The following is a 22,373-nucleotide window of genomic DNA, read 5'->3' on the forward strand; positions in this document are numbered from 1 at the left end:
ACAGATGAAACAATTAGAAAATGTCAATTCAAACAGTCAATCAACATGAATTAGGGAAAAGCTCTTAACATAGTTCAAACCAGAACATGAAATCACGGAAAAGTGATTTTCTACATGTTTATTTTTCGAAAAAGCAAAAATACTGAACTTATAGTATTGGTTTACTTAGATTACTTAATTGGTAGAAATCAATATATGTTAACTAGCCATTTTATTAAATACTTGTTAACATCATTGAATTTATCCTCTATAATTTTATAGTATTATTTAAAGTCAATGGTTTCCAATAAATATTTAAATTATTACAATTTAAAAACTATCTCAATTGAATTTTTAAATGTTTGCATATTTATTAGCATGTTAGAAACAATCAATATTTGATTCTCTTTGAAAATCCTAGGAGCTTAAAATATTTATGTACTTATATACACCAGTCATCTTTTATGAAAAACTAACATAATCATACATGTGCATCCTGAATATTTCCATAGTGTGAAAGCAAAACCATCACTAAATTTATTTGCTTTAAGCAACTAAAAATATATTGACTTCCTTTCTGTATACGTTTTTATAACCACATACCTATAAAATAAGGAGTTTCTTTTCTTTTGCAATGACTAAGTATGTGGATAATATGTTTTAACCAGGTGAAGTTAAGTTGGACCTGAAATACGTCGTTTCTATTAATGAAACCCTAGTCATGATGCTGATAACAGGATAGAGAAACAGTGCAGGGCACCCAAGTACTAATTTAAATATGAAATTTAAATACTCTAAACTGAAGTCTATGTTTAGAGTAGGTGATGTTGTATCCCTCTGGGGCCTTCCTGAAAGCTTTACTGACTTCGATTTTTCTTGTCACATTAATCAACTGAAAAACGTGCTTTTAGTTATTTTTCACTTTAGCTATTTTGTTGAACAACTCAATTAAATTTTATACAACCTAACATATACCTATTTTTCCATTCACCAGGTACGTGTATTCACGTTTTCAGTTGGTCAACATAATTACGACAGAGGACCTATTCAGTGGATGGCCTGTGAAAATAAAGGTGACAGATCTCTTTTCTTGACCACGTTTTATTAGAAGAAAAATAATTTGGTAGTTGTAGTTTTACATATTCTTAAAGTAATCTAAAGTTGTAGCTAATTTTTATAGGAATTGAGGCAAGAATAAGATGCTGAACATGTTTTCTATAGAGAAAACACAATGCAATGCAATAAACTTTGACATTAGTTTTGTTATATAAAAATTCAGACTCTTGTCATATTGTACCATAATAAAGGAATATGTTTTATTGACTGATACTTGATGATGCTTATCAAATATAACCTTACATGAAAAACTAAGAATGAAAGAATATCTGAATTATGTGAAACTTAGACATAAGAAAGTGTAACATATGTACTTTTTTTTTTCTTCTGGTTAAATTAATCGTTGTTGTTTTTCAAATGTATTCTTGTACATTCCTAGATAATTCATATTTTGTGTAGTAAGCCCATATTTCCTTTGTACTCAGGAAAACACAAGATGTTATTTGAAAAATAAACAGTGATCACATAGCAATAAAAAGATCATGCTTCATCAATAATTTCTTCAATGGAAAAAAAATTTAAATGATGCCAGATTCCCTACTGCTTTGTAGAAAAATGACATTTATTTTGTATAAGATGATAAAGTTTGTGCATTTGTTATGAATATAGATTAATCAAACATTTTTCAAATTTATCAGTCGTATTGATATTTTAGTGTTTGCTCAATTAAAGTGAAAAATGTTCTTTTCTCTGATAAAGCCATAAAAATTGTATGGCCTTTTATTATAGTATAATATTTACATACATAAATATGTATATATGTATGTGTTTCAGGTTATTATTATGAAATTCCTTCCATTGGAGCAATAAGAATCAATACTCAGGTATGGTTATTTAAAACTTGTTTAAATTATTTTTCTAAAGTAGAAGGTATTTCTTTCCTGCTTTACATATGCTCAAAATACAGAAAATAGGTGAAAATGAAAAATTCCATATTACATTTGTAACAAAATAATGAGTTTTGTGGCAATGGTATTGGTTTTTATTTCATTAAGGTTCCAAGTGTTTTCAAACATTCAAAATTCAGGTAAAAAATGTATAAATATTTTCAAATGTATTTAACATCATACAAAATAAATAAAATCAAATTTACTAATAATCTCATCTCATGTAATTTGAACTTGGCTCTATTGCAAATAATTTAAATGAGTTTTTTCAAGTCATATGTACCACATAGAAAAGCAAACAATAATTATTCTGGACAAATTATATAGGGTCCTGCTTAGAATTTACGAGTAGATACCTCCCTAATCAACACTGTAGATACATATACCTGTTTAAAAATAAACTTACAACAAGGAGATGATTTTTCTACCACCATTTATTTGAAAATATGCCTGTTAAACAACTTTGAACATTAAAGAAACTAAGTTGATTTAACTATATATTATTATTAAATATTCATAAATTACTATTATTATTTAAAATAATTACTCAATTTTAAACATAACTGAGAAGCTATAAAATAGACGAAGTCAAAATTTAGCATAAATAACACAGCATTTGTGGAAATGAATACTGAATACATTGAATGTTGAAATGAAACCGCAGCTGCATTGGAGTCTGATGTCTAGATTTGGCACAATATTTCATTTAGTTTTTGATAAGTTTAAATGTAGTTTTGAATTTCAGCCAATCTGTGATATGAAAGCAAATATGTGGCTGCTTTATTATTTCAGATTTGTGCAATTCTATCCAATAAATCACGAGCCTTAAATAGTTTAGATTAACATGAAACAATTCACAAGGAACGTATTTCACTTATCATTGGCTGTACCTCAGAAAGAAAATGTTTTGATATTGTTACTACAAAAAAAACTGAGGTAGATATATTGTATAAATAGTATAAGTCAAACAATGTTAATTCAAAGTATGTAGACATGCCATTTATTGAGTACCCAAAGTAGGAATTAAATGATTACATCCTTACTCAATAATGTTGATTCCATATTCATTTTTAACTCTAGATAATTTTTACTGTGAAGATGATTTCTTTTTTAAATGTAGCATTCCTAGTTTTTAGCCATTAAACTTTTTATTTTAATAAATAGGAATATTTGGATGTACTGGGAAGACCAATGGTTTTAGCAGGAGACAAAGCTAAGCAAGTCCAATGGACAAATGTGTACCTGGATGCACTGGTAAGAGGCTGGCTATTCAACCAAAAACTGTCATAACAAAAGCACGCAGTTGACCTCTACTTCTTTGTAGGTGACATTTATCTTCTCCTCTTCATTAAGTCCTTTCTAAAGTTCTTTCTATCACAACTTTTTTTGCTAGAATTTAGATAATTTATGTATGAACCTATACTTGTGTGTAGTAGAGAAGCACAAATACAGTGTTATTTTCTTTTCTAGTTGATCCACTGAGAATGTAGAATTTCCATTCTAGAATCTTGAATTTATGGGCATTTCAATAACTTTCTGAGTATCTATTTTTCAAAAATGCCGAAAGCCATGGAATTAGTATCTAGAACTACAAATTTTGAACAAGAATTTCGCAGTATTTTTAAAGTAGACTTCAACTAGCAGAAGCATTATACTCTCCACAGCTCAAGCCAGACCCAACAACACTCAGAAGTACATGCAGTTAGCTAGGCAAAAATCGAACTGAATTCATCACAAATCTAATCACCTCTTCATGTATAATCACTTCCTTTAGGTCAGCCCTAGATATTTATGAAAATAGGCCATTGAGGTGATCAAATCCAGTATGAAATAACAAAAACATGTTAAGTAGTCTGTTGCACAATTGAAATTTTAGTACAGGTATTCCATCATATTTTAAAGGTGTGGTTTTTAATTGTAGGTGATTTTGCCCCTTACGGGTCATTTGGAACTATTTATAGATATTTTTATAGCACAAACACTGGGTTGGAGAGGGGTTGTTACTGGCATCTGATAGATAGAGGCCAGGGTTGTAGCTAAACATCCTACAATGCACAAGAGACCCCCACCCCCCGGCTCATATACACACACACAACAAAGAATCATATAGCTCAAAATGTTAATAGGGCTGGAGTTGAGAAACTTTGTTTTAGTGTAATTTTTAGTTTCCCGATATGAAAGTTATAGATAATAATTATCATACTTAATACTTATTCATATGTTTAATCTTAATAAGACTGTGTTAATGACTTTACTAATGTAATATATTGGAGAGAATCAAAATCCTAAGCCTAGAAAAGTATATGCTGATTCAATAACCCTTCCGCCTACTTGGAGTTCAATTATATGCTGATACTACTTTTCTAAATGCAATGATGAACCCAAAGGGCAAAATGCAATCCACTTAAAATTGCTTATCATTTGGTTCTTGTAAAATAAACATATACAGGAAATTAGGAGAAAAATAGGCACTATTAGCAGCAGCCTTGCTTGCTAAGACAGATAAAGTGAAGCTTGCTTACCTCAAGACTTAGCTAAAATCACTGACCAGTGCTCCTTCTTGACGTCACATATTTATTTAAGGTCACATGGTCATCTAAAGCTATGGTTAAAATGTTTCGCTTTTCCAAACCCATCACAGGACAGAATATGATAGGAGGAGTCAATAATAATGCCCTGTTGTATTTCCTATGACCAGAAGTTCATTAACCAGCATATCTGCATTGTTGATGAGGTTCTTACTGATAGCACAGATGACATTAGGAAGAAATTTTGGTTCTAAACAAGCTGTTCTATAAGTTGAAAGTAAATGTGAAAAATGAAAAAAAAACGAGGCACATGAATTGGCTATTCAATTAACACATAAAATATTCTTTTTGCTGACTTGAGAATCAAAAATGACCCATCTAGTATTTCTAATTATTTGTTTATAATCTCTGCACAAAGCAGAGTCAAAACATATGCTAGTCAAATTAACAGTTACATTAAGAAGGCAAATTTTCAAGATAAAATAAAATAAATATAATGAGCAAATGAAAAAAAGCTCTGGAAATTCAGAAGAAAGGAGCCGTATATTTAGGAATGGAGTAAGGTGAGGTTAAAAAGATGGTGATGTTTTAGCTGATTTATCACTTCAGGTAATGTTTCTATAATTGGTGATGAGTAGTGAACCACACTGGAGGTGCAGTATGAAAGTTGTGGAAGTGCTGGATATATTGAAGGGATACTAGTACCTCACTCACTTTTGAAGATAATGGGAAATAAGGTCAGAAATAACACTGGGACCGTATTGTGGAGGGTGCATTTTATTTGGGAGCCAATGTACGATTCTTTGTATAAAAAGAGATGAAAAAAAGAGTTGCACTCTAGAAAATAGACACCAAATAAATTCCAGGAGAGCAGAAATCTTGTTTTATTTCTCTTTTTTGCTCTCTAGAGATGTACAGTGTCAAGGAATAGAGTACATTTTTTTTTTTTTGTCTGCTTAGTAAATGAGGGGGAAAATGCAAGTTAAGCACCACTGAGTTCATCCATGAATTTGTTTAGTATGATAGTCTAGTAGCTCCTTTTAGGACACATGTGACCATATTTAGAAGCAAATTATAGTATTCTAAGCAAATGCAAAAGTGATCCAAAGAAAAATATTGCATCCTATATATCTTTCCTATACATGCCAGCATGTATAAAACTATGTATATACGTTACAAATCCAATAGGAAGTTTGCGAAAAGGAATTTTCACTGACTTATCTTTTGAATACTACTTTTATAAATGATCTATAATCTTGACTTTATTGAGGGAGAACGCTTTCATTGTGAATATTAATTTGCATATTTTAATTAAGAATGTTTTTTGTTCTTGCTTAGGACTAAATAGAGAGATAATGTGTATATCATCATGTCGCCAACTACATGTAGTTATTTCATTAATTTTATTTGTCCCATACAGTTTGGTGTCTTGTTCTGCTGAAACACTCCCTAAGATTGTCCTTCCTCACTAATTCAGTTCCCATTGTTTTCATGATTTCCACATGCACAATTTTACACCATAGCTTAAGATATTTTCTCCATGAAGCCACACTGTCTCTGGAATGAGAACAGTGGTCATGAGATTTGGATTTGGGGGGCATTTTTTCATAAGATACACTAATATTTCCATTCACCAATAACTGGTGAAGTAACATCATTCACCAATAATTTCTCAGTTTAGCAAATTCAAAATTTTCAACAATTTTAAAATTATTTAAAAAGCGATTGTTTTGAAAATGGAGTTTTGACATGAAAGAGTGGGAAAAAATATATAGTTGCTGCAGATGGCAGTGATGAAGAAAAAGCAACCTCTTACTTGAAAATCAGTTTATTTTAACTAATCTCTATGGATTAATTTAATGTATGATATTATCTACATGCTGATTAAAAGTATGTCATTCTTTTCCTTATACTAAATGCTTCTTAACTAGATAGAGTTTCATATTTGACATTTGCAGTTTTCTTGTATACATTTTACTTTGTCAAAAATTATAATTTCTTTTGGAAGGTGTTTGGAAGCAATATCACTTCCTTTGAACAGTATAGTGTTTACCTGGAATATCCCAGAAATACAATATCAATAACATGTTCCTTCTATTTATAGTGTTATTCTGCTACACCTTTGTGATTTTGCATAAAACCTTGGGCTTAGGGCATGAAATATTTTAAGAATAAAGCTATAACAAAAGAAAGTAAATAAATAATTTTAAATATGTAATATTTTAATATCACTCTGCTCATGGAGGACTCTGATTTAAGGTGAACTATCACCATAAGGAGTGGAGAAGCAGGGTTACTGAAATGTTTCATGTCACTTGATTTTTCTTTTAAGTTATTTGCAGTGTTCTCATAGAGGGTTGTTTTAGATGCTGCATGCTTCAATCACTGCCTAATAGATCCTGGTTATTTCTAAGACATTTTCATTTGTTTTTTGAAAAATTATCTTTCAAAATAAATTAGTAGTGTTTTTGTGGCTCTTTAGAATGTAACTATGAAATTCAGTGTCATATGTCAATGACTAATGCAATATGACAAAGTTTAAACTGTAATTTTAATTTGCCTTTTTTCTCTGAATCTATTTTTAGGAATTGGGACTTGTCATTACTGGAACTCTTCCGGTCTTCAACATAACTGGCCAAGTTGAAAATAAGACAAACTTAAAGGTTAAAAGTTAATTGACAAAATTAATGATAATAAATGATAAAGTATGACCTTGAAGTTGATTGTGGATATTTCTATAAGGAAATACATACGGTTTTGTAACTGTCATGTGAGGCCGACAGTAAAAGGCAACAGCTGCTTATGTGATAACCACCTGGGAAAAAGGAAATTCAGGTCAAATCTCTGTTTCCCCAGAGACAAGATTCAACTTAACTCTATTTAACTATGACCTGATGAGAACATAAGTGCAGACTCTGGGAGTGATTAAGTGACAAATGGGCAACACTATTGGGTGCACATTTTAAAAATGTATCTACGATATTCATGGAGTTGAGAAAGAAAAAAATCCAAAGAGCAATACCATGAAGATGTTTGTAGCAGGTGTACATAAGTATATATGTATCGAGTTATTCCTTCTCCAACTCCCATTCAAACAATTGTTTTTTTTAATCATCATGTAAGAGAAGGATTTGATTTAAATGAATAGTTCTCTATTTTTTTTTTTCTATTTTTTAAGATTCAGGAAAAATAATGAGTTTCATAAAAATCTCAATTTCTATAGCACTGGTATATTTTCAGTACTATAAAATGCTAGCCACTTAAAGTTGTGAAATTCTGTTTATTTTAAAAATACTTCTGATTTAAAAGTAGGGTAGCATTCCTATATCTTAGCTTGAATCAAAAGGAATTGAAGGATGCAGGAGAAGTTAAGATTTTTCTAATTCTAAATATTAATTGTATCTAAATATTCATTCAAAATATTAATGTAATTAGTTTGGTTGACATTTCTGATTTGAGGGATATTTATTTTCAGTTTATGGCATAATGAAGCCTATTGCACTTAAGCATTATTTGTTTAGTTATAACTTTCAGCTGAGCTCTTTATTTTATAATAATGTGGCCATAGAAAACTTTGGTGATTCTTCTTTGGGGGTCCATTACTCATAAAGGAGTAATTCTGTATGCCCTCATATGGACTAAGGGATTGCTTTAATTTGGGATTTTGCTCAAACTAGGATTGATTTACAGGAAAGTAGCATAGTTGTTTGCCTAATTTTCTCATTCTATGTGCACTTATGCAAAATTTAAAGAGTTCTTGTAACAACTATAGTTGTTGGATTTTCTGATTTTCTGATTCTAAATTCCTGACTCTAAATTTTAACACGATTTCCATCTTTATGCCCCACAGAAGATTATGATAGCAATTTGCCACGTAGCCTCCTTGACTTGCAGCTAACACCATGATGCCAATTGATTGGTATTTAGAAGTTAGCGGCAAGCAAAAACAGTATTTTGAGGATTTTTGCTATTTTATTACCAATAAGGTCTCAGACTTTTCAAGATATTACACATACACGGGTACTATCAACAGCAAACATCTATAGTTTTTCTCATTCCATATTGCCCAACATCTTCAAGCTGGACATTTTTGTGATTTCGTAATCACAGGACACCACAAAGTCAGTCTATATTCACATACAAAGACACACACACACAGGGCTACAGCTGCTGACTGCAAGTAGCAGTTAAAATAAATATTAGGGGTAATGAGTACAAGAAGTATCAAATAAAAATTTTCACAGTTTTCTTATATTTCAATTTCAATCATCAATATTTTATTTTTTTTTAAGCTAAATAGTTAGAATGACAAAGTTGTGTGGAAACCATCAAAGCTGAGAGTCATTTTAAATTGATACGAAAAATGCCTCACCCTTATACAGATGTTTAAGCTACTGTGGAATACAACCATTGTCCAGCAAAGGGATAGGTAATATATTAATTGTGTAGACATATGTAAATTTTGGTATAAAACACACTACCTTTTTTCTATCTTATTATAGAACCAGCTGATTCTTGGTGTGATGGGAGTTGATGTGTCTTTAGAAGACATTAAAAGACTAACACCACGTTTTACAGTAAGATGAAACTTACTCTTTTGGTATCTTTTCTATTTTTGAAGCTCTAAAACATTAAGTAATTCTCAAAATTTATGTGCAGTTATCTTGGCAAAGGTACTAAGTGTTAAAAGGTTTCTTAAAATAAAGTATAAAAATATCATGTTGTTCTTCTTCATGCTTTAAAATATGTATTTAAGATTGTTTTAAAAAAAGAATGAGGATTTCTGGTTATGACTCAGGGAACTCTAAAGTGTTTCTTTTGTTTTTTGCTGTTTTTCTTTTTTAGTTGTGCCCCAATGGCTATTATTTTGCTATTGATCCTAATGGTTATGTTTTATTACATCCAAATCTTCAGCCAAAGGTATGTATATAATTTGTTTATAGTGATTAGCGTTCTGTAAATTTAATGATTAATGTTTTTAATAGGTTTTTCATTTTAAAATTCACTATATAACACTAACTGTAAAGGAATATTAAATCTGTTACGTTAAAAGCTGACAAGAACATAGTTTATAATACATAAAAGTGTGAAAGCAATTTTCATTTTCTATTACCCATTTAACTATCCAATATTCATATCCAATATTTAGCTAATCAATATTCCTAGCTTAAAGACAGCCATTATCACTCTCTGTGCTTGAGTTCCACACATCCCACTTGGATTTTGTTTAAGGTTGTAAGATAGTGAAGGAGATTGCCTGACCTGGGTGTGAACCTGATAAATATAAGTAATGTTCCTCCATGCACAGGCCATGTTTTCCAACACCTTTTTCTATTGGTATTTATCTCTCCCTTTCATCTCCCAGAGTGTTTTTCTCTGTTTTCCACTTTGGGCAGGCTTATAAAAATATGTATGAAATTCAGTATATAGAATTCCATAGGATGGGCTTCAGAAGTGTTTATTAATCAGTGAGTTATAAGAAAGTAATAAAATTCTATCAACAATTTTATCCTAATATTTGTCTTTTTATTCCAAGATAAAAAGTGTTTTCTTAAATGTTTCATCCAACCTATTTCACTTTTAATTAAAGCTTCATAGGTAGGGTGAAATTTCTTTATTTAGAAGTAAAAGTTGGTAAAAATCTTGTATAAGTGTAATTTCTAACCATCTTTAAGTTGTTAGTTAACTTTGAAGGTAATACTGAGAATAGTTTAAACCATGCTGGAAGGAAATACTATATGTGGTCATGCATACTACCTTTTTTTCCCTAGTCATGAATATTTAATATCATTTAGTGATATTTTAGGACACACACAATTACATGCATACACACACACACACACACACACACACACATACACGCACAAAATTGAGTCATTTAAATATTGTTCAAATCGGTAGTGTTTAAGAACCATTGATATTGAATGTAAAAACATATGAAATGGTTATAGTTAATGTCTCTTTTAATTGTTCTCACTTTGGAACTTATTCCCATATACTTATTTCCTTCATGATCTAAATATTTGCAATCAAATGTAGCTGCCGATCACACTGCATTATTTTGTAAAGTTGTTACTTTATGTAAGTGCAGTATAGGCTTTTTTCACATTGTTATTAGTCTCTCACAGCTTTTTATAAACATGTCATGTTCCTCGTAATGGAGTTGTTTATGATTGACTAAACATTCTATGATTTTGCCATGGTTGGAAAATTTTATGTTTTTGTATCTTTTTAAGATTTCTAATAATTTCTGATATTATTATTTGGTCTTTATATATCCAGGATATTTTAAATTATATCCCTATAACTAAAGTAATTTAGAAGTAGTAACAAGGTAATATTCTGAAGGACGTGAAGGATCTCTATTTTTATGATTGTATGTGTTAACACCTTCCCTAAAAGGAATTAAAATATATCATAGACAAAATAAAAGAATAATGAGAATAATGCACATATGATGTGTATATATATTTACATATATATGTAAATCCATCACTTTGAAGTGATAATTTGATAAAGGTTTTTCCCTTTTCTACCTTTTTCTACTAATAGCTAATATTTAAATAGAAAGAATTTTATTTGGCTCATATTTGAAATAATTTACTAAAATTTATGAAATTACAAAGGAAATATAAATTCTATATAAATACTAATTATAGCCCGAGTGATTTTGTTCAGGATTATGTTGCTTTTCATATTTTTATATAGGAAATTATCAAAGCAAGTATGCAACAAGACATTTAGAAAAATAACGTTCTAAGAACCATTAAATAAATGTTTGAACAATTAATACATTTTTTTCTGAAATTCATGCTTCTGAATTAAATTTGATTGTGAATTTTTATCATTAACACGTTAAACATGATTTCTATTTGGCGGGTGATGTTGTATACTGTACAGATAGATATAAGAACCTCATAAAACGATGATATAGTTAGTATAAGGCAGTTGTCTTAGAAATAAACAAATACAAAGGACGAATATGGTAATAGCTAGTATACTAACAAAATTAATCTTAATTTTTTCATCTGAAATTCACCAGTTGAAAGGAGGAAAGTAATGCCATATTCCACAGTACTCATTAATATTTAACAAGGTCCAAGTCTAATGTTATGCAAGTATTCTCTGCTGAATACCTTGTGTTTTTTTTCTTGAAACTATAATCTTAATTCAGTTTTTTTCAGCACAACTTGTTGCCTGCAAAAGGCAAAACAAGCATCCTTTAAAAAGCTCAGAATATCATTAAAGTAGCTATGAACCTTTGCATATCTAATTTTCTAAGGAATCATTACTTAAAATGTACTATCACCACCATGATCACACATAACAAATGCTGAATTATGTATTTTTATTTTATTCCAAACTGCATTTTAATTTTTTTTTCATTTTGTCATTGAAATAACCAGGTTAGGTATACTTATTAGATATCTCATTTTGATCAATCTTAAGAAATACTTATCATAAAGAAAATTGTGTATAATTGATGTTTTAGAAGTCAATATTTAAAAAAAATCTGCAGTGTTATGATTGAATTTTCCATTAGTGCCATATATAAAACACTTGGGATCACTTCAGAAAACAAAGGCACAAATTTTAAGGGTTTAAGATTAAGACTTTTCAATATTCTATAATATTTTTGACACATTTGAATCATGTAAATTCTAAGAATTCCTTTTTTTATTTTTATTTTTTCAATCATCATAACAATTGTCTGAAACACACCATCTTTCTCATTTCCCACTTGTCACTTTTTTTCTAGGAAAAAAAAGAATATTAATAGTCATTTTGCTAAACAAAATTATGAATATTCTTAGTAACATATAACATTTTTTATATACAAAAAGTATTTTTAAACTTTCATTTATTGACTCATCATGAACTCTATGATACCTGCTTCTGATGAAGGAAATATCTGACCCAAATTGATTATAGGCTAGAACCTTTACCTGTACTGAGATGTCGTATGATGAATTACCATCTTTCTGTTGCTTTAGCCTATTGGTGTAGGTATACCAACAATTAATTTAAGAAAAAGGAGACCCAATGTTCAGGTAACTGTGACTGAAGTTAGCCATGCCTTCAAATTTGCTAAATCAGAATGGAAATTAAGCTTCTCTTCCTAAAAGCATATGATTAATGCAGCCTTTCCTGACATCAAGCTTCCAGAGCATGAGATGGAAATGGAGCATCATTTCTCAATAAGCTGGAGCAAAAATGTCATTAATGCTGGCAGAGGGTATGCGTTGGCTAACTACAGATGACTAGCAAATTATGTAATAATAACATTAACAATCAGAGTAATCATAATCAGATGGCTTCTAAAAATAAATGTATTAAATATTGTGAAATTCGTGCCAGATCCATGTAATCCTAACAATTTGCTTGTAAAATTAACTTCTAAGTGGAAATAAAAATACGATTCTGATGTGATAGTTTCTATAAGCCACAAAACGTACGCCAAAATGTCTTTGAACTTCTGTAAGTATATTTTAGATTAGCAGTTAAAAAAATTTTCCTTCAGCTAATTAAAAATGTCCAAAATTGCGAATAAATATTCTGAATTTTTTATTGCTTGGCAAACTCATTGCAAAATCCTTTCTCTATTGGCAACAAAATTTAAACATTATTGTATGTATGTGTATTTCAATAAGCACACTAAAAATAATCAACGTAAAAAGGATACTGCCAACAGTTTAGTTTAGTAAAAGAATTTCAGAAGATTAAAGGAAGTTCAATATAACTTAAGGTTTTATATGTAAGCCTATTATTTCTTTAAAAAAAAAAATGTTGCGGACATAATACAGACAGTCCCTGATTTGTGATGGTTCAAGTTAAGGTTTTTTCCACTTTACAAAGGCATTAAAGCAATATGCATTTAGTAGAAACTATACTTTGAATTTTGATCGTTCTCTGGACTAGCAATATGTATTAGGATTCTTTCTGGTGATGCCGGGCAGCAGGGAGCTGCAGCTCCCGGTCAGCCACGCAATCCGGAGGGTAAAAAGCCAAGACTCGACAGTGTATCCAGTGTGTTAAATGATTTTCCCCGACTGTAGGTGAAGTGTTCTGAGAACATTTAAGATAGGCTCCGCTAAGTTTTGATGTTCGGTAGGTTAGGTGTATTAAATGCATTTTGACTTACCGTATTTTCAACTTATGATGCGTGTACCGGTATGTAACCCCATCATAAGTAGAGGAGCATCTGTAATGAAGAGGTAGTATGATATTAAGAAGAGATGGAGCTATGAATTATAGAAATGAGTTTTAGTTTCATTCTACTTATACCCAACACTGTATCCTTGAATAATTCTCTAAATTTTCTAAACCCCATAGTACTTCAGTTTTTTCATCTGAAAAGCAGAAGGATTTAACTAATAATTGTTTTCTACCCCACACAGTGTATTCGTGTAGGAAATTAAATTGATGTATATATATCAATTCCTGGCAAATCCTGATTTAATTTAGCCAGAGATGGGAATCAAGGCTTCTGATTTGTTTTTAAAGCTTCCCAGGTTGTTCTAAAGTGTAGAGCCACTGCGTTAGTGCAAACTTCAGTTCCCTTCTAGCTCTAGAATTCCATGACAGTTTGAATTTCATGTTGTTGCATCAGTCTTTATATCTTTTATGGTTCCTATAGAGGTTAAAATTATACTTATGTCTTTTCTTGATACAATAAATTGTTTTGTAGTACTCATCTTGCATGTTTCTTTCTTAGCAGTCATGTACATTTTAGGAAATTATTTTTGCAGTACTTTCAAATATTGCATGTAAATATTATGATATAATTTAAAAATAAACAACCTTAAAAGTGGTTTGTTTTATTTTTGTTTTCCTTTAAGGAAACCCCAAATGGCAAACTAGCAACCACACAAGACTTCTGAATTTTGGGAATATTTTTTGAACTACGTATGTAGTATTTTTAATAATACTTAACTACTAATTATTTCAATTTAAAATTTGTTAACAACATTGCCTTTTATTTTAGTTCCACAAATGATGTGGTCATTATGTCAGTTGGTATTCAAATTTTACGAATGAGAAATGTTAGATATTTAAAATATCAAACAAAAGTATTGGGAGTGCAGAAAATGAATTTCAGTTTCCAAGCCTCTCTTGATGCTTTCTTATTAGAAGATTCTGCTTTTGAATTTTTTAATCACTGTGCCTATGATGGGTCTTTTAAAAAATGGTCAGCCAGATTGCCATTTAAGCGATACAATTTATGCATTGACATTTTTCTTTTATGATTTCATTTTCTTCTCTGTGTCTTTATATGTTGGATTGGGACATGATCTTCATATTGCCAATTCTTCCTGATAATGCCTCCTCCATGCATGCTGTTTGGGTCTGGTCATGCTATGCATTATCCATTGCATGTAAGATAATATTATTTATGTTTTGATTATTTTGATTTTGTTTTGCAATGAGTTTGTTAAAATTTTAATGCTGGTATGATGGTGTTTGTTTCATGGGACTTTAAATAAACAATTCTGAATAATATTGTCAACTTTAGAGTATCGTTTTGTTAGAGACTTTCTCGGTTTTGTTTTTTTAAAAAAGGATTAGGATTATTTTCTATGTTTTTTTTTCCTTATGAAATGTGCTACATTTTAAATGAATATTTGCTTCTGAGGTAATAAGATGCTGTCCAAATATTGGTCAGTATTTTTCTTATTGAAAAATCTAATACTTATTTTCAATATTCTAGAACCTTCTGATTCTAGATATTGAGTTCATAAGCAGTGAATATTATTTCAGTATAAGTGCCACAGTTAAGATTATTTTTGTAAATTTGCCCTTAAAAATCCTCATTCTCAAAACCCATGGGAATCATAAATTTTCATTATGTAAGTGGAGTTACTTTTTGAAGGACTATGTCATTCATCATTTGAGATAAATAAAATATGGTTAATTTCAATATATTTTAATTATTGTTATTGTCTCGGGTAGTCAGTGCTCCTAAAACAGTGTAAAATGGTAATGATCTGAATATATTTTGGAAGAGCCAATGAGGCTGAAATTATTAAAATCCCACTGGCCTTGCACTAATACCACATAATTTGTATTTAATACTTCTATCTAATTAATTATCCTAGTTTAGCGGTATTTATTTTAGTAAACATTAAATATCCAGTTTCTTAAATTTTGCAGTTGTAAAACAATAGACAACTCTTACAATTTCATTGTTCTAGTGAACTTTGAAATTCCATGGCATGTTGTATTACTTAGCAAGTATTATAAGAGAAACAATATATTTTCGTTTTACAAATAATTCAGTAAGTCTTCATTTTATAATTGAAAAATTTGTTAAATGTTATATGAGGTAAATATGCCAGGCTAGCAGTTTCATTTGATATATTCATTGCCTTCTTCTATTAGGAATTTTATTGTTGGACACCAGCAAGAAGAAGCAGTGGGAGATGTTAAAGCAGGAAACAGTATTTTGCGAACCCAAGGGTTATTATTCTAGTTAGACTTAAATTACAATAGCTAACCTTTGTTAAAATCCTTATGACTTGACCACAAATTTTATCGTATAAAATTTACTTAATTGACTTATTGAAATAATAATGTAAAATTTCTTAGATTCAAATATATGAAGCAAACTTGCACCTGTATACATTTTAAGGAAAAATATATTTAGAAGTTTCTTTTGCTTAGCAAATTCAAACATAGTTTCTAAAATATTTTTCCTCATGTAATTTCTTATTTCATTATAGAATAAAAATAATAATGTATATTATTTATATATATTGTCTTTATTTTATTGCTAAAGATGTTATTCGCCTGGCTATAATTTGCTCCTTTCCATCCTAATTAAAGAAAAAGGTTGTGGGTGGATCTTCAAAAGTCATTTTCCCCCAGAACTACTTGTTATTCTAAATGTAGTATCTAATGCAGCACTCAAAATGAGACTGTCTTGAGTTGGTGGCGATTAATTAAAATATGTCTGCTGCACTTAAAGTTCAAATTCCTGGCCTATTTACTAATAAAGGTGTGTATATATATATATATATATATATATATATATATATATATATACACACACACACACACACATATACATATGTATACATATATATATAAATATATGTGTATATATATACATATATACCTTTATGCAATTATTATGTCAGCTATTTAATATACCTTAGGTAAGTAACTTCTACAGGATTAATTTTATATCTAAACATCCATTGAATTATTCTACATATAGCATTGTTTTACAGTATCATATATGCCTAATTATTATTTTCTGTGTAGAACCCTAAATCTCAGGAGCCAGTCACTTTGGATTTCCTTGATGCAGAATTAGAGAATGATATTAAAGTGGAGGTGAGTATAATCAGTAGGCCTCAGGTCAGATGCTGGAATTCACCTGTTCCACCAGTTTCTGTTGAGTGGCTTCTTTGTGTTAGGTTCTCTCTCAGGTACTATATACACAAAGATGAATATCTAGTCTTTGAAAATGTCTAGGTCCTAGGCTCACTCATCCAAAAGATCATATGAAAAGGAATAAAAATTTTAAGTTGGGTGTGATCTTAGTTTTTTTCTTTCTTATTCAACAAGTAGAAATATTTTAAGTATTTCAGTACAAATGTAACTTGTAAATTTCAATTAAAAAAACACATATGGAAGAAGTTGCTGTAGAACTGAAAGAAAAGTTGAAGGGAATCTAACCATCCGACCACACAATGAGCAAGATACAGAGAGAAACCACCATGTTTATCTTAATACTCTTTACTCAGAAAATTTCTATTTTATTTCAAAATCAAAATTGCATGTCATTTCCTCTGAGAGGGCCTTCCATAAGAATAAGGATAATCAATAATAATAATAATAATAATAATAATAATATTTATTAAGTTCATTATATGTGTCAGTATGGATTCTCAAGAGCCTTTGAAGTATTATTATTATTATTATTATTATTATTATTATTATTTTATCTGTTGTACTGATTATATATTTGAGGTACAAAGGATTGAGTAGCTTGTCTCCATTACTCAGTTTAGTAAATTGCAGAATCAGGCTCTATTACTCCAGAACAGAGATATTTTTAAATTCTGTCCTATGGATCAACTCCTCTTTCTATGCAAAGTCCACCAATTTCTTTTATAACTTGTCTTAATTTGTGCTTGCTTTACACATTTTACACATTTATTCCCTCTTTATGGAACACTACAATTTAATTATTTATTATAATTACCCTAGACCAAGGCAAGTTTTAGATGATTAAAGAATATTTGTTGTAAAGTGTTTTGACATGATCCAGGAGGATCACGTAATGGTGAAGAGCTTGGTCTGTGGTCTCTCATGCCACTGAGTGACTGTAATGTTATTTATCCTCTTTTAAGTCTCCATTTCTCCTCACTCAATCTAATAAAGTAATTAACCACTCTTTCACATTACAGAAATTAATGAATGGTTGAAAATATTAAGGATATTTTTTATTATTTTAAAATAATCCAAAATGATTATAATGCAGTAACTTTTAAAACTTATTCCCACAGAACAACTGCAACTACTAATAAAACTAACCTACTGTTTTTATTCAGTATATCCTGAAATAAGTTATAATAATACTTTAATAATTATACTTTGGTAGGTCAGTTGAGTACCTGCAATAAAGTAATTGTTTCATTTTCTCTTAGATTCGAAATAAAATGATAGATGGAGAAGATGGGGAAAAAACATTCAGAACTCTGGTTAAATCTCAAGATGAGGTAAGAATTAAGTCAGGCTTATTCTTAAATAAAAATATGTATGTTAATAATAATTGATATAGTTAGTTTGTCTTTGTTTTCTATTAAAGCAATATTTATCTATAAGAATGTCTTTAGTAAATAAAGAAATGTTAGGCACTCTTTTCCTAGAGGAATATTTTCAATAACATTTTTAAATCTTTATTTTTTAATAAAACAACATTGCTTTCGATTTCTTGATGTATTCTTATAACATTAACAGTATGTTCTTGGAAATGATATTTTATGCCTCCATTTTTTTTATTATAAGGACTAGAGCACAATTTAATGCAGATGTTCTAATCATTAATGCCCCATATATTAATTACTCGGGGTTTTTTAATTTGTTTAATTATTTCTAACTTGCTTTATCTTTTACTATTTATGCGCTTTATAGTATAATTACCCTGCATTTAAATCTGAAATTAAATCAAGGGATAATACAACTATCCCCATAAAGCACTGGTACAAGTATGTCATAATAGGCTCATATTGCTTATTGTTATCCCATTGACATGGAAGAACTCTTTGTATATAAGGGGTGTGTCTATCCATTATTAGTCAAATATGAGTAAATATACGTTCATCTCTTTGAGTAGTTGAAAAAATACATAGAACCCAGAAGAATTTGAGCCTGAAAACTTAATTTTAGCTTTTGTATCATCCTTTTTAAATGTAACATTTCTCCAGAATTCCTCAGCAGAACTTTTTTCTAAAATGGAGCTAAGATCTTAATATGATCCTTCATTAGCATCTGGTTTTCCTCATTTTAATATCATTGGGAGTCCCTATTAGGAGAACACAAAGGGAGGTATATATTAATTTTCGTGTCTGTTGAAACTTCAGTTCTGTTTCCTTAGACTTTAGCTGTGCTATCTACCACTCACTCCTTAGAAGATGTACACCATTCAGCTGTTCTGCCACTTTCTCCATGTCGTTTTACCAACCAGAGCTCTGACTTGCACGTTCCTTTCTCAATTTGCAAATCAATTTTGTTTCTGTTAAATCACTTTGACATTTTCTTCCTTCAATTTACGTATAACATTTTTGGATCACTATCTACCTATAGGGTTTTCCTATTACTAATATTGAAAAAAAATATTACTTGTATGTTTCCCTGATCTGATACTATTTTTGATACTGTTTTTATAACTTGCTGAACAACACTAGTCTGCCAGGCTTGTTTTTGTTTGTTTGTTTTAATGAAGTATAACAAATATGTAAACATTATTTCTTTCAAGAATTTTACTAATCCAGAAACCTGAGTACTTCCTGTCCTCCCTTCTCCCATTCGCCACTCATGTTTAAATAAAGCCATAGGGGTAAATAGCTGTAGAGGGGTCTGATGTATAGAGGCAACATTGTGTAGTTGCTATAAAATGAACTTGGCATCATACATTTTCCGTTATCCTGCCAATTAAAGTCCAATTTGTGCAATATAATAATATTTACTCCAAGGGGTTGATTAGATATACAAAGTGCTTACTATATTGCCTAACAGCAAATAATACTTTAGTGAATGTTACTATTCTGATCAGAATAATGAAGCTGGAGATAAAAAATTCAAAGATATAAATGTGTCATCACTATATCTAATGGAAGAAAGAATGATAATTTCTTTCCCATTGTTTAGCAGCTGCATATGGAAAATTCTGTATCCATGAAATTATTTAGCTCTGAACTTCCTTCTCCTGGTAGATTTAGTTGTTTTTCTAACCTTCAATGATACTGAGTAATTAATCTCTTATGATAGATAAAACTTAATAATAGCTTCATAATAACAGTGACATGCTAATCATACATTTGGATCTAGACACTGCATTAATTTCCTGATATTACCAATTTCTCTTAAACATACTCTAGTATGGGAATATCTGAGCCTTATTTTACATTTCATAGTCCTATTTCATTATTAAAGTTTCTTTTTCAGGAAATACTGTTTTCAAAGTTTTCAGTTTAACAATGTGGCATAAATTACTAAGATTTTACACTTTTAAGTCCTTAAAATTTATCATGTGGGTATTTGTTTTTGTCCTAAAATTTTGCTTCTTACATACATAGACCCATAACAGAATAAACACATGAGGAATAGAACAGATCAGACATTTGGGATGAAAGATGCTGAATGACCACAGAGATCCTAATGTTTTGCTCTTATGTAAATTTACTTAGAATTAAAGGCAGTAATAACCATGTCAGCCTTTTTCTTTTCTAGAGATACATTGACAAAGGAAACAGGACATATACATGGACGCCTGTCAATGGCACAGATTACAGGTAATTGACTCTATTTATATGTATATTGTATAAAAGTAGTCACTTCCGTGTCTTTCACCAATTTTTAGTAGCCATTTTTCCAATGGCTGAGTATTAAGTCTTTGCATTTTCATAAGCTATTTTCAATGTAATTAAAATAGAGATGTTACCCTTTCCAACATTAAAATGTTTAAAGTCATAAACTCTTGTTTTCAAAATGGAAAAGATGGAGAAAAGCTAGTAGTATAAAATTTAGAAATGAAAACATAGTGATATAGATATATTTGATATTTTGTGTATTTATGTCAGTAGCAATAAATGCTGACAGAATGCCCTGAATTTGTAGTCATCACCTCCACTGACTTCCTAATTTAAACTACTTTACATTACTTACATTCTAGATTGTAAATTAATTTTAAAATAAAATTTATTATATCATAGTGTAATCTGATATAAAATGCTCAGTTGATATAATTTATACCCATAAGTAGCAATTTCGCAATATCCCAGTCCCTCCAATGGACCAGGCCTCCGAAAACTGGACAGAGCAACACTCGATATCTTCTTGGAAATTCTCCGTTCCTCAACACTTGCTGAACATTTACTTTACTTTCTTTGCTCTAACTCTTCTCTGAGGTCATAGCTTTCCCTGTGCTCCTGCCTCCGACAACCTCACAATACCGAGGCTGACATGAGTATGTCCTTCTTGTTCCCCATTCTCAATCCCTCCTCCCTAAAACCCCATCTTTGAATCTCATGTCACCAGACCATACCACCCACCATTCCTTTCTTTTAAGTCATCTCCCTCTCGTTCATATAAGATTTCAGTTCCTGGCTCACGGTCACTTTCTCGTACATTCATATAGATCAGTGTTTCTCAAATTATGATATAACCATACTTATGTAAACTATCAGGCTGGTGCAAAAGTAATTGCGGTTTTTGCAATTATTTTTAACCTTTTAAACCGCAATTACTTTTGCACCAACCTAATAAAACAAAAATTATTTACTAAAATAAACTTTAAAAGAGATAAAACTCAGGCTAGAAACTGTTATTATTAGATTCCATAGACATAAAATTCTTCTGTCAAATTGCGGTAAAATTTTCTAAATGCTTACTCAATTTCTGTACTTACCTGGTCTCGAGCTGGTCATAGTTTGCAAATGGGCCAAGTCCATGACCACACTTTAAATAGCATTGACATAGATGATTTTTTTAATACCTGGACTTTTCTTTTTTTTTTTATCTCCTCTCCTCTAATGATCTTGCCATCCCCCTACCTTAGGGACCTAGTCCAAGGTGATGTTTTGCAAATTACATTATTAAGACTGCAACTCCTTCATAATTTTTTTTCTTTGTCCAACTCCCAGATGACTGCATTTTAGCTTTCTACCCCCTCCTTCCCACAGCCCGACTGTAACAATCTTTTATCTCAGTTGCGACCTGAAAACCATCAATCCTTTCTACCTTTCACTGCCCTTGTTTTCTACATGTCTTCTCCACCCCAGCCCACCCTCACCTCTTTATTCAGCATAAATTCCTTGGGTTTTGTTATGCTCACCCTTTTACACACACCGTCAACTCCCTTCACCCCATTTGGATTTGGCAAATGGCAGTTTTGGCAAATCCCAATCCTGGTTAAATTTAAAGTATTCCCAACATACTGCCCACAACATACACATAACCTTTCAGGGGAGCCCAGAGTGCTGGGGATTTCCATAGAGCTGTAACAATGTTATCGAAGGAAACTTGGCTTTTGTTCCTAGGATGGCATACAGAATAGATATAGAAGAGGGGAACACAGGTATTCACGTCATGATACACTAATGCCAGTCCTTCTCCACTTTTTCAGTTTTGACAT

At 30.5% G+C, this 22,373-nt stretch overlaps 1 protein-coding gene across 7 annotated transcripts in view; it reads left to right on the forward strand.

Annotated features, from left to right (window-relative positions):
• CACNA2D1 (calcium voltage-gated channel auxiliary subunit alpha2delta 1) overlaps window positions 1-22,373 on the forward strand; it is a 457,063-nt gene that overhangs the window by 388,971 nt on the left and 45,719 nt on the right. For 2 of the 7 annotated variants that reach the window (XM_033088698.1, XM_033088699.1), the window contains exons 13-22: window positions 974-1,052; window positions 1,870-1,919; window positions 3,147-3,236; window positions 7,096-7,173; window positions 9,013-9,087; window positions 9,356-9,430; window positions 12,505-12,561; window positions 16,775-16,846; window positions 18,166-18,237; window positions 20,471-20,532. In XM_033088698.1, coding sequence (XP_032944589.1) covers window positions 974-1,052; window positions 1,870-1,919; window positions 3,147-3,236; window positions 7,096-7,173; window positions 9,013-9,087; window positions 9,356-9,430; window positions 12,505-12,561; window positions 16,775-16,846; window positions 18,166-18,237; window positions 20,471-20,532 — 710 coding nt within the window. Of the gene's footprint in view, window positions 1-973; window positions 1,053-1,869; window positions 1,920-3,146; window positions 3,237-7,095; window positions 7,174-9,012; window positions 9,088-9,355; window positions 9,431-12,504; window positions 12,562-14,349; window positions 14,407-16,774; window positions 16,847-18,165; window positions 18,238-20,470; window positions 20,533-22,373 lie in introns of those variants that run through there. The other 5 variants (XM_033088700.1, XM_033088702.1, XM_033088701.1 and 2 more) reach the window with 3 other exon arrangements.

This window comes from Rhinolophus ferrumequinum, chromosome 20 (genome assembly GCF_004115265.2).
Source record: "Rhinolophus ferrumequinum isolate MPI-CBG mRhiFer1 chromosome 20, mRhiFer1_v1.p, whole genome shotgun sequence".
Lineage (NCBI taxonomy): Eukaryota > Metazoa > Chordata > Mammalia > Chiroptera > Rhinolophidae > Rhinolophus > Rhinolophus ferrumequinum.